We start from the raw sequence: 14434 nt of genomic DNA, 5'->3' as shown, positions 1-14434 counted from the left end.
GTTAGACTTCTCAGAGTCCATTACCAGTGTGAGGCAACATTAGGAGAGCTGGCTCAGGGTCCATAGGCCACCCTCTTGGTTTTCCACTGCTTGCCTTGTCCGCATGGTGAAGGGCTCTGTACACACATGTGGACCACTCAGCTCCCATGTGGACCACCCAAGCGCCATCCATATCCCCTTAAGCAGCTGCCCTTGGTCTCCCTTACCCTGGCCTGTACACTCTGGTGATATGCTCCATCCACAGAAAGTTGGACCTGGGAAAAAAGTCCTATGCAGGCCCTAGAAGTGGGCTCAGGACCATTTGGACAGGGAATTTGGGATCTCTTATCCCCTGAGTTTGGTCTCTAAGTTGGGTGGGGGGAAACAGTCTCCAGAAGGGCACATCCCTTGGGTCTCATTGGCTCCTCATCCTGTGGGAGGTACGAATGGAGGAGGGCCACGGGGGGCCCTCTGGAGCAAGTTTCCAGGGCTGGCCCTGGCCTAAGGTCAGTACTATTCTTTGCCTGGGGACTCCTGGGCTCAGGTCCTGATGAGTTAAGGGATTTCAGGGGTTATTTTGACTACATTATATATCGAACCCAAGTCAGTGAATTAGCCTCATTTCCCCCACTTTGTACTAAATATGGATAGTTAAAAATATGAGCTGCACAGCCAGCATCAAGACTTTCTCCTCTGTGAGAGGCGCCCAGGACTGGAACAGAGACTGATTAATGAAACCAGACCTACCTTTTTCATCTTATCCTGTCATTTCACTGGAGTAGAAGGCAGAATTGTCGACACCGTATAAGTTGTTCTCTCTCCCTCTTTTTCAAAACCCACTAAGGTTGAATTTACCTAAGTTGAAGTGCAAATGATGTGATTCTACTGCACTAACCATAACATCTTGTTTCCTGTTTGTATTAGTTGTTTACTGCTGCATAACAAATTATCCCAAAATTTAGCAGCTTAAAACAACAAACATTTATTATGTCATAGTTTTCATGGGTCAGGAATCTGGAAGTAGCTTGGCCCACCAGGGCTGCAACCATCCTTTACCATGGGGTAAGGGATCCACTTCTAAGCTCACTCACATGGTGGTTTACAGGCTTTAGTGTCTCACAGGCTGTTGGATCAAGTGTTTTAGTTCTCTGGGCCTCAGTTGCTTATCATACCATGTTGGCCTCCTGGAAGCCAAAGAAGGAGAATTTCAGGAAGGGGAGAATGGTCAAGTGAGTCAATAGCATATGGAAAAGTATACTTCAGATCTAGCAGCTGCAAGGTAACTGCTGACCTTAGCAAGAGTGGGCAGTGGGTCAGGAACAATGTTACAATTGGTTGAGAAGTGAATGGGAAAGAGGGAAAGGGAGTATAGGGCCAGTAGATCCCAAACCACTGTGGGCCAACAGGTGCTGGGTTTGGCCACTTGGGGAGCTTATACAAAATATGCCAATTCCTTATAGTTAATTATAAGTATTATAGATTTGAAAGTTGCTAAGAGAGTATATCTTAAAGTTCTTATCATGAGAAAAAAATTTGTAACTCTGCCGTGATGGATGTTCACTAGACTTATTGTGGTGATCATTTCACAATATGTACAAATTAAGGAATCATTATGTTGTATACTTGAAATTGATACAATGTTATATGTCAATTATATCTCAATTAAAAAAATACCAGTTCTTAGACATCCCCTCTTTGGGGGGAGGGGCAAAGAAGCTGAGATTGAGAAAAGTTAAATAACTTGCTCAAATTCCCATAGCAGAACTGGGGTTAGAGCTCAGGCTCATCTGGAAGCCAAAGTTTGTGTGGGTAGGCAACAGACTAGTCTGGCTCCCCACAAGCCCATGTGAACATGAACCAGCTTTCACTGACAGCTGGTGGCCCCATGTGAGCTCCAGTTTTATGATCTATTAGAACCCCAGTTAGCTTATATGTAAAGAAGGTGTAATATTTACCTTGTGTTGTTATTGCAATGATTAAGCAAGATAATTTATTTTTAATGTCCTCTTGCCAAAGACCACTTGGAATACACCTGTAGTTATACAAGCTGGATTTATTACTCATTGGTGAGGGACGCCATGACGGTGTCTCAGTGAGAGGATGTTAGAAAATATCATTAAAGGATCTGGGCTCTTGTTAACTGACTTGGGGACAGGCTTAAGAAAGCAGGGGTAGTTCTATGAATGTGTATCTTCATAAATCTTAGCCATAGAGAGGGCAGACTCGAGTAAGGCAAAGGGCATGAGTGGCCAAGAAGCAGCAGTCCCTCTTATTAGCCAGGATAGCTGTATGTTTGGTATTTTGTGGCTTGGACCACGTTCACATTTTGTCTGTGCTCCGACAGGATTGCAGAGTGATCTTGTTCTTGTCTTGATCCATCATGGTCCCAGAGAGGCCTTGTCTGGTGTTGATGTTCTGCAAAATTGTTGATGTTTGGCGGGAGAACATCAAGGCCCAGTAACAGTGCCAGGGCAGCTCTTTCTTAGAATATAAAGTGTTGACTACAGTGTTGGACTCACAGGTATTCCACTGGTAGGGGTTATGACTTTTTTTTTTTTTAAGATTTTATTTATTCATGAGAGACAGAGGAGGAGAGAGAGAGAAGCAGAGAGAGAAGCAGGCTCCCAAGGAGCAGGGAGCCCAATGCGGGACTTGATCCCAGGACCCCGGGATCATGACCTGAGCCGAAGGCAGACGCTCAACCATCTGAGCCACCCAGGCGCCCAGGGGTTATGACTTTTATTGTGCTCACCCACACTGCCAGTGCAGGCCCTTCCAGTCACAGGGAGGCAGGCACGGGGCTGAGCCTTTTGGAGGAATCTCAAAGACAGATGTCTCTTCAAGCTGCAAGGAGCCATTTTCTTCCCCAGTTTCAGGCATTACATGAGGCCATTTCCAGGAGGTCAGGGGTATTTCAGTCTGTGGAGAATTTCAGAACAGCAAAGAGAAGGCTGCCAGTTAGAGGACCCATCCTGGACTCTGCCTTTGCCTCCTTCCTGCAGTCGCCCTGAAGTGAGCCAGACCTGGGCTAGGTGCTGTGACAAGCCACCATGCCACAAAACAGACAAGCAACCATGCTGAAAAATGGGGTAAAAGAGAACAGTGTGCGGTGAAGACCACCAACGGTCTAGGCAGTGGTGCCTCATTCCAGGCGCTTGTATTTCAGATACAAAACCTGACAGAATTTCAGGGGGTTTAAAGATCCTAAGAAGCAAATCTGGGAACCCCTTGGTGGTGGGGGTGTCTCATGTCCCCAGTGAAAATCCCCAGATACTGGAGTAGCCAGACCCCAGTCAGGATGACTTGAGCTCTCCGACCCCTCCTGAGAGAATAGCGCGGGTCCTTCTTCACAGAAACCGCCGCTTAGGGTCATCAAACCGAGTTCTCTCGGGGCTAGGGCGCCGACAAGCAGCCGGGGCTGGGCCGGTGTGCGCACGCATGTGTGCGAGTGTGTACGCTGGTGTGCACGCGCGGGGCCGCCGGCGAGCGTGCGTTTCCGTTACCGGAGCCTCGGCAGCCTCCGGCCGCCGCTGCGGATGCGCGCCCGGCACCCCCTCCCAGACAGTCCCCTCCCCCGGTGGCTCTCGCTCGCCCTCTTCCCTCCCCGCGCAGCGTCGGCCGCCTCCGAGTGTGCAGGGCAGCGCTCCGCACGCGAGCCCCTCCAGCAGCCGCCCGGGTACGCACTGAGCGCCGAGCCCGGGGCGCGCGTGGCGCCCCCTCCCAGCCGCAGAGCGACGATGAGCCGCGGCGTGGGGGTCGTGGAGAGCAGGTGAGCGCATCTGCGGGGCTGGGGGGCTCGGAGGGAGAAAGGGCAGAGCGGGGTCGGGGGACGGCCGGGCCCAACGTCGACGCGTCGCAGAAGAGGCTTTGCCCCCTTCGGCACCCCCAGCCCCTCCCGGGCTCTGCCTTTGCCCTGTGCCGGAGGGGGCGAGGGCTCCACTCCCGTCCCGGCATCCCCGCTCCCGCCGCACAAACAAAGCACACTTCGCGGGCGGCGCCTGCTGCGCGCGGGCACAGAGCGTGGGGAGCCAATGCGCCCCCCGGGCCCGACTCGGACCCTCTATCCCTGGCTCCGGGGTCTCGGCGGGCCGCACCTGGGTAGGGCAGGCGGCGGCGGGGTCGCGCGCAGGTGCCCGCGCGGGAGGCGGGGGCGCGCAGCTCCGGAGGCCCCGCGCTCCCGGCCCAGAGGCGGGGCCTACAGGCGGCGCTGCTGCTCCCTGCGGCTGCGCTTCCCTGGGCGCCGGCTGCTCCGCGTCGCCGCGGTGGCAGGTGGGCCCGATGTATTCACATCCTTCTGGTGGAGGCGGCTGCGGGCGGCCGGCGAGTGCCGGGGAGGGCAGGTCGCCATGCGGCACCCCTTTGCTCCCCGCGGGTGGACTCGCGCGCTTCCCGCCTCCACTGTGACTCTCCGCCCCCGAGCCTCGGTTTCTGCTGTCCTCATCTGCCCCTAGCTCCCGGGCTTCAGCTCTCGGGAGCCCCTGCGCCCTCTGTACCTGGAAGAGGACTCACTCCAGGAGGGTGCCCGGGGTTTTGCTGAACACTGTCGGCTTTTAAATTGTTTGAGTCTAGGGTAGGATTAGCTCCCTTAACGCTGCCCTTGCCCATATGTGGAGGCCCCACCCCCGGCAGCTCCTCACCCGCGATGTGGCGCTAACACAACGTCTCGCTCACAGAAGGCTCCAGTCAACATTGCTTGAAGGATTTCTGCTATTACAGTAAAGGTAGCCAGTGCTTCTGTTTGTCATCAGACCTTTATTTTTTTTTAAGATTTTATTTATTTATTTGTCAGAGAGAAAGAGAGAGAGCACGCACAAGCAAGGGGAGCGGCAGGCAGAGGGAGAAGCAGGCTCCCCGCCAAGCAGGGAGCCCGATGCGGGATTCGATCCCAAGACCCTGGGATCATGACCTGAGCCGAAGGCAGACGCTTAACCGACTGGATCACCCAGGCGTCCCTCAGAAGACCTTTAAAAGCAACTGCTTTTTACATGGGAATGTTATATTAAGAGCTAGTTTGGGGATGTTCTAAGGATATTGTGGGCGTGTTCTCCAGAGTTACTGTCATTTGCAGAAGGAGGCTTTTAGCATTGGATGTGGTGTTCAGCAAGACGTGTGATGGGCGGTTTGTGAAATATATCCTTTAGGTAATCCTTTCATTGCCGTTAAGCACGTGCAGGAAGTCACCCTAAGCAGTGCAGAAACGCTCAGCAAGGATTCAGACTGCAGAAAATTTTCTTTTTGGACAGTCACTGCTGCAAAACCGAGTTTCTACAGGAGCAACTAGAACAAGGAGAGACTGCCAAGGTTTAAAGTGTCCACGACTTCAGTTTTTCGTGGATCATTAAACATTAGGCCCAGTTTCTCACGGAGGAGGGAGGTTTGTTTTTTCTGCCACTGCCCTTTCTTTAAAACACTGTTGCAATCAGGAAGGCAGCCTAGAAAAGTCTGTGTGTAGCTAGGTTTTACTAATTTGATTTCTTGACGTTCGGATCATGAACAAAACCACAGTAGGACACGAACTGAGTCCCCGTTGAAAATCAAAAACTCTTCTTATAGAGGTGTTCACCCAACAGCAAGTCTTGGGAATGATTGTTAAAGAGAACTTTAAATTATTGCTAGAAGTAAAGTTTTCCCCCTGCCAAACCGATAAAGAGAGGAAGTGAATTGAAAAATAGCATGTGACATTAACACAGTTATTTACACAAACAGAGCTAACCGAATTTTTCTGCTGGTCACCCAGAACTACCAGCCCTTGTTGGTATTACTGTAGGATATGGACCCTCCCCACCTCTTTCTACGAACACTCCTTAGTCCTCCATCTCTGATCTTCCTGGCCTCTTCAGGGAGATTGTTGCTAATGTGTCATTTTCATGTTTCAGCATGGCAACAAAGTCCATAAAATTCAGTATCAGCCAAGGGTGAGGTGCAAGTCTCTGTAAACTGTAAAGTTGCTTGTAATTTTTAGTAGCTGTACAGCATTCCCTTCTAATATTTTTGGCCATTTAAGCTGTTTGTTACAGATTTTTTAAATACTGAGGAATAGAGTCTTTATGTCTACCCTAGTCTTTCTGTCATTTATTTGTTCAATGAACTTTTTTTTTTTTTTTTTCGGTGCAAATTATATGCCAAACCATGTGCTGGGTGCTGGAGATGTGGAATTCTTGGCTATACACACCCCCTCGCTCACACTCATTGTTTTTTCAGTTCCCAGACTTATAAACAAATTACTGCAGGGCAGTGCAATAACTCCATTAATGCAGGTGTACATCAGATGTTACTGGCTCAAGGAGCGGAGAAGAGAAATTCCTTCTACTGGGCTGAGTCATGGGAATTCCCCACCCCGCACATCTTCAGCTCAGGAGAGCTCTCCTTGTTCACTCAGGATTTCTTTCTCTTCTCTTTTCCTCTTGCCCTCCTTATCTTGTCACTGCTGGAAATGTCCCAGCAGTCTCCCTTCTCCCTGCCAGCCTGGTCCCAGCCCTTTTCTCTCCTGGCCCCACTTCCCTTTGGCGTACATTAGGCTAGGCTCTCACTGACAGGTACAAGAAGGAGGAAGGGAGTAAACCCTGAAACTGTTTCCCCCAGTTCCTGCCGCCCCACCGCTAGCTGCCTTTTAGGCCATATCCTCAATGCACTTAGCCTCTTCATCTTGCTCCCCTACCAGCCAGGGTCATTCTCCATTCACAACTGTGGTCTGTAAAGCCAGAGTTCTAGATACTTTCCTTTTCCGAGATGCTGAAAACCCGTGTGTGTGTGTGTGTGTGTGTGTGTGTGTACACAATCATACAGAAAACACAAGCATCTTAAGTGGCACATCACAAAGTGAACACATCTGTGTCACCATTGCCCAGATCAGGACATAAAATATGGCACCCTAGAAGCCCCTCTCATACTCCGATTTCTCATAGTCCTGTTTCTCCTTCCCAAAGGAATGAGAGATTAGTTTTGCTTATTTGTAAGCTTTATAAAAATAGCATCATATAGCATATAACCTTCACGTCTGGTTTGTTTTGTGCAACATTATGTTTGTGAGATTGATCCACATTGTTGTGTGTAAGCAGTTCTTTCATTTTCATTGTTCATAATATTTGATTATATGATTATATCACATTTTGTTCATCCATTTCTTAACTCTTAATGAGCATGGTAGTTGTTTCCAGTTTTTGCCTATTCCAAATAATATGCAATGAATCCTTTAGCCTTTTGGTACCCAAAGATCTACCAGTTCCACCATTATTTTTTCCTACTGGAGAAATTTAAAAAGGGGATAGCGGGTAGGTGAAGGAGCCAGCCTGTTGAGCCAGCCCTGTGGATTTTCCATCTTTACCAGCACTAAGTACCTTTGGAGGAACCCAAGACTGTGCTCTCATTCAGGGACCTGAACATTGAAGAAAAGAACCCATAGGATGGCTGCTTCTTTTGTGAGCAAGCTGATTGGAAGTGGTGATCTTTGGGAAGAAAGAAGAAAAGAAACTAGGTCATGATGGGAAGCCAGTTTGGTTCAGGAAGTATCCTCAAGGTTTTGGACAGCTGGTGGCTTAGGGTACCCACATCTCTCCTGTCCCCCACTCCTCCACCTGCCCCCACTTTCCCTTTATTGAGTCTCCGATCTACCCCAGGGCTGGTCTTGGAGAGCTTGGCATGGATGGAAGTCTTTCTGTCCCGGCTTGTATGGAGGGGACTTTTGGCTTCTAGAGCTCAGTTCTGAATGCAGACAGTTTCCTTGGAGTGTGCTTTAAAGTTACACAGCCCTGTGGGAGGTTTTTGTCACCTACTACTACGACTGCCTGGGCAGGGGGACTGGCTCTTGTGGCCTGGGGTACTGAGGTTTTCTTTGGGGAAATACTTAGGCCTCTGGACTCAACACAAGCAGTGTCTTAACCTGCAGGTAGTCAGAGGGTTGCACGGGTTCACGTGGTCCCCATGTAAGACACTGAAGACAGCAGATTCTGGGACCCTGCACTATTGACTTCCTCCTCTGCTTTTAAGATGTCAATCTTCCCAAGATGGAAATATAGAGACTACTCAGCAGACTGAATAATTGCCACTTAGCATCCTTGGGCTTACCATCAGTTTGGTTACAGAGTTAGGATTTCTCCACCTCCCTGACCTTCCTCATCTCCTGCTTCTCTCCCCCTGGCCACACTTGCTTTCCTCCTGTTCCTGGAACTTGATCCGCTCCTTCCTGTCTCAGACAGGAGCTGCCCCCACTACTCCCAGTCCTTCTCTCTTGTCCATTTCTGCTGTCCTTTGTCGCTCAGCTTAAATGTCACTTCCCCAGGGAGCCCTCCCCAATTCCTCAATCTTAGAGGAGCTCTTTTGTCATTCTCTCAAAGCACTTCCTGTCTTAGATACAGGAAGTCAGGCTTCCCCATCAGGCTGGTGGGCTGGGGAAAGCACAGACCGGTTGCTTTGTTCACTCATATCTGGCACACACACTCCACACGTGTTAGTTGAATGAATGAATTGATAAGGAAACCAGGAGACCTGAGACAAGTTGTGAGATTGTGTCTGCTTATAACTAGCTATGTGATCGTGGGTATTTATTCACTTGCCCTCTCCTCTTTTGCCATCTCCCTGTGTAAAATGATGCATCAGACTGGAAGATCTTGTAGGTTCCTTTCGTTTCCAGCTTTTCCTGAGCCTAACAGCTAGAGGATCCTGTTTTTGGGGATGCAGTGCTTTTTGAAAATGCAAGATGGTCTTAGCATCATGGTTTAATTGGCTGTCAGTCACATGCCTGTGATCTTAGCATAAGAGTTTGGTTCTTCCTAGTTCTTCAGAGCCTGCTCTGGGCTAACACTATAGCTTATGTTTATTTTTATTTTGTTCTTCCTGCATCATATACATATGTATTTGTTTTCTGATCTGTCTCCACCTCCATTTGGGTGCCCCTTGGGGACAGGGTTCATGTGTCTTGTGTTACTTTTATATCCCCTCTGCCTAGCGCAGCATCTGTCATATGGTAAATAGGCGTTTGTTAATTTGAGTTGATGGAAAAGAGATCTATATTATAGAGAATATTACTTGCATTGCGATTATGCCCCGGGAAGTATAGTTTTTTCATGATTGTGCATTTTAACTCTGGTTTGTGACTAACATAAAATCTTTTCCACTTTCTTTAACTGATTTACTTAATGGGTTTTACTTTACTTGTTATGGTCTGTTTTCTAGAAGGTTGATAGGTGCTAAAAGAAGTAAAATACTGCTTGGTTTAATTCTGGTGAAAAGTTAGAGGAGGATTTGGGGCATATTATGCCTAAAAACTCTGTTTACCTACAGTTGAGAATTACCTTCATAGGCAGTAGGAACCTAGTAGGAAGAAAGACTGATGTTTTGTCGTTATCTACTTGGCAGAATTTTCAGCTTTCTTTTGTAAAACTGTACTGGTAAAAGCTTGGGCTCTCCAATCAGATGGACCAGGATTCTTGGATAAGTTACCCAAGATCTCTGAGCATTATTTTCTCTTCTGTGAAATGGGGATGCTACTAGGCCGGTGTCAGGCACTTAAAAGATGGTCCTAATGGTTAAATGAGCTAATCGACATAATGCCAAGTCCTTGACTTAATTTCCAGCACACAGTAAACATTTAACAAATACAAGCCATTATCATATTAAGGTTTTATTTTTACTTTAAGTATTGTTAAAAATATTTGGGTAGAGAATTATTACTTATGGAGCCAGATTGGGTGAAATCATTCTGATGCCTGATATCAGCCTGTCCAGGCATTCTGGTTCTAGTGCATCCTTCACCGGCCCATGTGGGTTTGGCTTACGTGACTGGGCACCTCTGAGCTGCAGCGTCCTCATCTGCACGTTGGGATGGCAGTCCTTGCCCTGCCTTCCTGGCAGAGTTCATGTGAGGAGCTTCGTGCTCTCGTGGGTCTGAAAGCACTTTGGAAGTTTTAAGGTCCTGCACCTACATGAAGATTTGGTATTGCTCTCAGGTTTCATTTCATTGCAGCTATGACTTAATTCTGACAACAATTGGTTTTGCTCATTTGCACATAGTTTCATAGAATCCTCATTTTTCCAACAAACATTCAATAAACACCCTCATTTAATATTAGCTCTTTGAGGTTTTTAAGCCTGTTCTTTCCGTCCTGCAGCAGCTCAGGGATTTTACTGTGCCAAGATGCAGGATGTTTTTGTTTCCCCCTTCCCCTAAGGGAAGGGGCTGTGCCAGTCTGGGGCCCGGAAGCTGATAGGTGTGAGGCAACATTTATATTTGATGCTGGTGTTGGAACTGCAGTAAAATTCTACCTAGTAATAATGATGGAGTCCACATCAACATTTAAAGAGTTTTAAGTGCTGAGTAGATGTCCATGCCCCTTTCCTACTTAATCTTTAGTCCCTGAATTACACTGAGAACATTTGGAATGCGTGCTCTCTCTCCATGATTGCTGTGGTGTTTACTTTAGAACAGTGTCCATGATAGGAGAGAGGGCGGGCACGAAGCATTCATGCAGTGGCAAGGCGCCCCCTGGGTCCACTACGGTCAGCCTGCCCCGGTGAGCCTGCCCCGTGTGGCTTTCCTTCCTGAGGCGGGGCGGGGGTGGGGGTGGGAGGGAGCTGCCTTGGGGGCGGGAGCTGCCTGGGGGGCGGGCTCCTCCTCATTCCTCATTGCGTCTAAGCCCCTCCCCCTTCTCTGCCCTGGGGTTGGTGTCGGGTGTTTCTGGGCAGGGAAGTGGCCTTCTACTCCCCAGCCTCACTAATCGAATCTTGGACACCACTCACTCTCCTCACTCTCATCTACTTCATGGAGAAAATGAAGGTTTTATGCAGAGACTTTCTGGGTTTTAGCAAAAGTTGTAATATCTAAGCAGATGGATACATGTCTGGAAACAGAGATAAGCAGCTGCAGAAAGGGGAAAATGAAAGTGCTAGTAAGGAGAAAAACACAGTTTTGTTGAGAACACAGAAGTGGGTTTTAACCAGGCATATTTTGTGCAATAAGAATGGCCAACTTTCAATCCATGTTCTCATAATTATCTTCAAATTAAAAGGCATAGTGACTGCATTATAAGAGGTAGGAGTCTAGAGAAAAAAGATGTCATGTTTGGCTTGTTCTTTTATACATTTCATTAAAAACCATATTTTAGCCTTTCTTGGTTTCTTGAAGCATTTCCCAATTACAGGTTCACCACCACAGCCTGACCTTTTGAGCAAGAGTTGAGGATTAAAAAACAAAAGGATTTAAGTCTGAAAACGAGAATGTGTGTATTTCCTAGAAACATGGAGCTTGGGAAATACCAACTACTTGGGGAAGTTTACCAGCTAAAATCTTGAGTCAAGGAGGTTTACAACATCTGGGGGTCCCAACTGACCTGGGGGAAGAAGAGGAGGGAAAGGGAAAGCAGTTGGTCTGCTGCCTTTGCTGTCTTGGTCCTCAGTTTGCAACCAGGGTTGGGACTTGGGGGTGGAGTGGTGGGCAGTGGGGGAAGGCTTTGGGCCAGGCAAATACGTGGGCTTTGAAGTCATAATGGTCTAGAGTCAAGTGCTCCTTCTCTAGTTGTTAGCTCTGTGACCCTGAGGAAGTTAATTAACCTGTCTGAGCCTCTCTCTGCATTCGTAAAATGGCCTTCAGAGGCTTTTTGGGGTGATTGAGAAAATAAAGATTTTAAACACGTATAAGTGCAAATAACATCATTGTTGTTTTCTTCCTGTATTTTCATTTATTCATCAAAGGTTCTGATTCAGTGGGCTCAGAACAACTGTTTTTAGAGGGTACCTCATATAGCTCTATTGTTCCTCAGACTATACTTTGAGAAGTGCTGTTTTTACATGATAAATAGGAGTTTTGGCATCAAGGGGAGGGCGGGGCTGTCACTTATATGCACAAACAACTCCAGGGGGTGCCCCAACATCATAGTGCATGTTCATGGAGTCCCCAGAGTTGGGGCACATGACTTGCAAGGCCATAGGCAATGACCCTGGGTGGGGGGTGGTGATACAGAGAGAGTGGTGTGTGTGTGTGTGTGTGTGTGTGTGTGTGTGTGTGTGTGTGTGTGTGTGTGTGTGTGTTTTATCCAGGGTGTGCTTGGGACACTGAAGATCTTTCACTCTGGGGGAGCGCATGGGTGGGAGACGAGGGAGCAGGGTGGAGGTCCTTGTGCGTCCTGCCTAGGAACTTAGGTTTAGCCAGAAAGCACTGAGAAGCCACAGAAGGGTATACGCAAAGATGTGATTAGATCACACTGATAGTCACATGATGAACCAAGAGAGGGAGACTGCAGGTACGTATAATAATTATGAGAAAATTATAATCAACTAACCAGGTGAGAGCCAATGGTGAGAGACAGGGAGAGGAAGAGAGAGAGAGGGAACATACTTAAACTGAGGCAGAGAGTGTATGCCAAGGAGGGGACAGATTTGAGAGATGTCTGGAGGGAGGCTCAGGAGGACTTGGACTGGCTGCTTGATGAGGAAGAGGGGGCAGGAGCTGGTGATTGCCGGAGGTTCCAGGTAGGTGCCCCAGAGATGTGATTCTCTGCAAAGGCAGGTCAGGAGGAGCAGGTTCTGATGAAGAGGGAAAGCAACGATTAAGTGCTGACTGTAGTTAATTTAAAGTACTGAAGTGCCCCCCAGGCCCCGGGCACCTGGAACTCAGAGAAGAGGCCTGGGAAGGAGGTGCAGATTTAGGATGGGAAACCCTGGTGGCGTGAAGGGCGCACCGAGGCAATGTGAGGTGGGAAGACGAGGGTGCACAGAGGTGACTCCGGGTCACGTCGCTGCCCGGGGGGCTGGCGCGGATGGAGCCAGCAGATGAAGCACACACAGAGGGGAGAGGTCACTGCCACAGGGAGGTGGCAGCAGACCAGGTCAGAAGGGACGTGGAAGCCATGGAGAAGCCCGCCACCTCCTTCGTCTAATGAGGCCGTGGTCACTAAGGACTGAAGAGGGCCCATTGGGTCTGTTGGCCAGGAGTCACTGGTAGCGTGGGAAAGCAGAAGCCAGGTAGCTTTGAGTCCAGGGGAGAATGGTGAGCAGGAGAGTGGAGACCATGTGCGTAGGGCACAGAGAGTTCAGGCCGTGGTGAGGACAAGGGAGAGAACTTCTAGAGCCCTCAGTGCTCCGGGTGCCGTATCTGAGGGAGGAGGCCAGAGAGGCAGAATGAGACGACCTGGGTGAAGGAGGATGACTCTCGGAACCAGATGGAGGGCCTGGAGGCCAGTGCGGGCTGGGCAGTTGGGACTGTGTGCCTAGGGACGGGACAGAGGAAGCCAGATGGCTGGGCATGGAAAGGCAATCCCGTGAACTTTGAAGGTGTGGTGCTGGCTCCTGGGGGTGACGGGACGAGAAGGGGGTCAGGTGCACACCCGACAAGCCCCATTGGTGTGTTTGGCTTGGCTGCAGGTGGAGTCAGCCCATAGGTGGAGAAATGAGAGGGGCAGGAAAACCGTTGAGGAGGGAGAGAGTTCTTTAATTTGCAACATTCCTGGAGAAACAATAAAATGATCATTTTGAAGATTTTTGTAATTATTTTATGTAAAATTGTATCAGTTTTTAAAAGTCTTTTTCTTTTCTTGTTCTAGTGATGACCATCACAATGCCTCCTCAGAAGAAAAAGGTATGGTACTCCTAAGTCAATGTTGAGTTATTAAAAAACTGATACTGTATGAAGCATGTGCAGTTTTAGAAAATTATAATTTATTTTACTTATGGACTGCAGCTGCTTTGTTACATTCAGGCATTGACCGGCTGCTGGCTTGCAAGCTGGCCTCCTTACACGGAGGGCAAGGAGAGACTGAAGAAGGAGGCAAACCGCTCCAGATTGGTAGGTGGCAGTTTCCATAAGCAAGGGAACTGACCTAGGAGGCTGGTCTTGGTCTGCTTGGTACTTAGAAGCCGGGCAGATGTTCATTCATGCATTCAAGATGTCAAGACCTAGCTCCAGGCCTGGCAGACCAACAGCAAGACCATCAGCCATGGTTTGCCAGAGGATAAATGTGACAGGGGAGATCACAGAGGAGGCGTGGCTAACTCGGTGGGGTGGAGGACAGCAGCTGTGACTTCGGGCTGGGTCTGAACAGATCCCTGGGGACTCTGGAGGTGGGGCCTGGGGGAGGGGCTTCCAGGCAGTGGGAGGTATCTGGAAAGGCTTGGAGAAGGAGTGGCAATCATCCTGGCGTTCAAGTTTGGGGAACAGGGGAGTGGTTAAAATAGATTGATTCTAGGCCAGTGGTTCTCAACCCTGGCTGCACATTGCAATCATCTGGAGACTTTAAAGAATACTTTAAGACTTTAAAGAATACTTTAAAGAATACTGCTGTTCAGGCGCCACCCCAGGCCAACTAAATCAGAACCTCCAGGGAAGGGCTGAGTCCTGGGCGTGGATGTGTTGAGAAAGCTCTGCAGGTGATTCCAAGGTGCAGTCAAGGTTGAGAACCCTTTTCTGTGCTTCCAGCCCCGGAAGACCAAGGCCACGGCCCATTACTTGATTTCCCAGCATCTGCCC

The 14434-nt window shown here is 48.8% G+C and overlaps 1 protein-coding gene across 1 annotated transcript in view; it reads left to right on the top strand.

Annotated features, from left to right (window-relative positions):
• Positions 1 to 425: 425 nt before the first annotated feature.
• Positions 426 to 14434, top strand: part of LOC113915965 — a 34922-nt gene continuing 20913 nt past the window's right edge. Inside the window, exons 1-4 of the mRNA XM_027581850.1 lie at positions 426 to 485; positions 3333 to 3748; positions 13512 to 13546; positions 13667 to 13753. Coding sequence (XP_027437651.1) covers positions 426 to 485; positions 3333 to 3748; positions 13512 to 13546; positions 13667 to 13753 — 598 coding nt within the window. The remainder of the gene's footprint in view (positions 486 to 3332; positions 3749 to 13511; positions 13547 to 13666; positions 13754 to 14434) is intronic.

The sequence above is a fragment of the Zalophus californianus genome, chromosome 1, assembly GCF_009762305.2.
Source record: "Zalophus californianus isolate mZalCal1 chromosome 1, mZalCal1.pri.v2, whole genome shotgun sequence".
Lineage (NCBI taxonomy): Eukaryota > Metazoa > Chordata > Mammalia > Carnivora > Otariidae > Zalophus > Zalophus californianus.
Note: the sequence above shows the minus strand (reverse complement) of the source record. Positions and strands in the feature narration are given on the sequence as shown.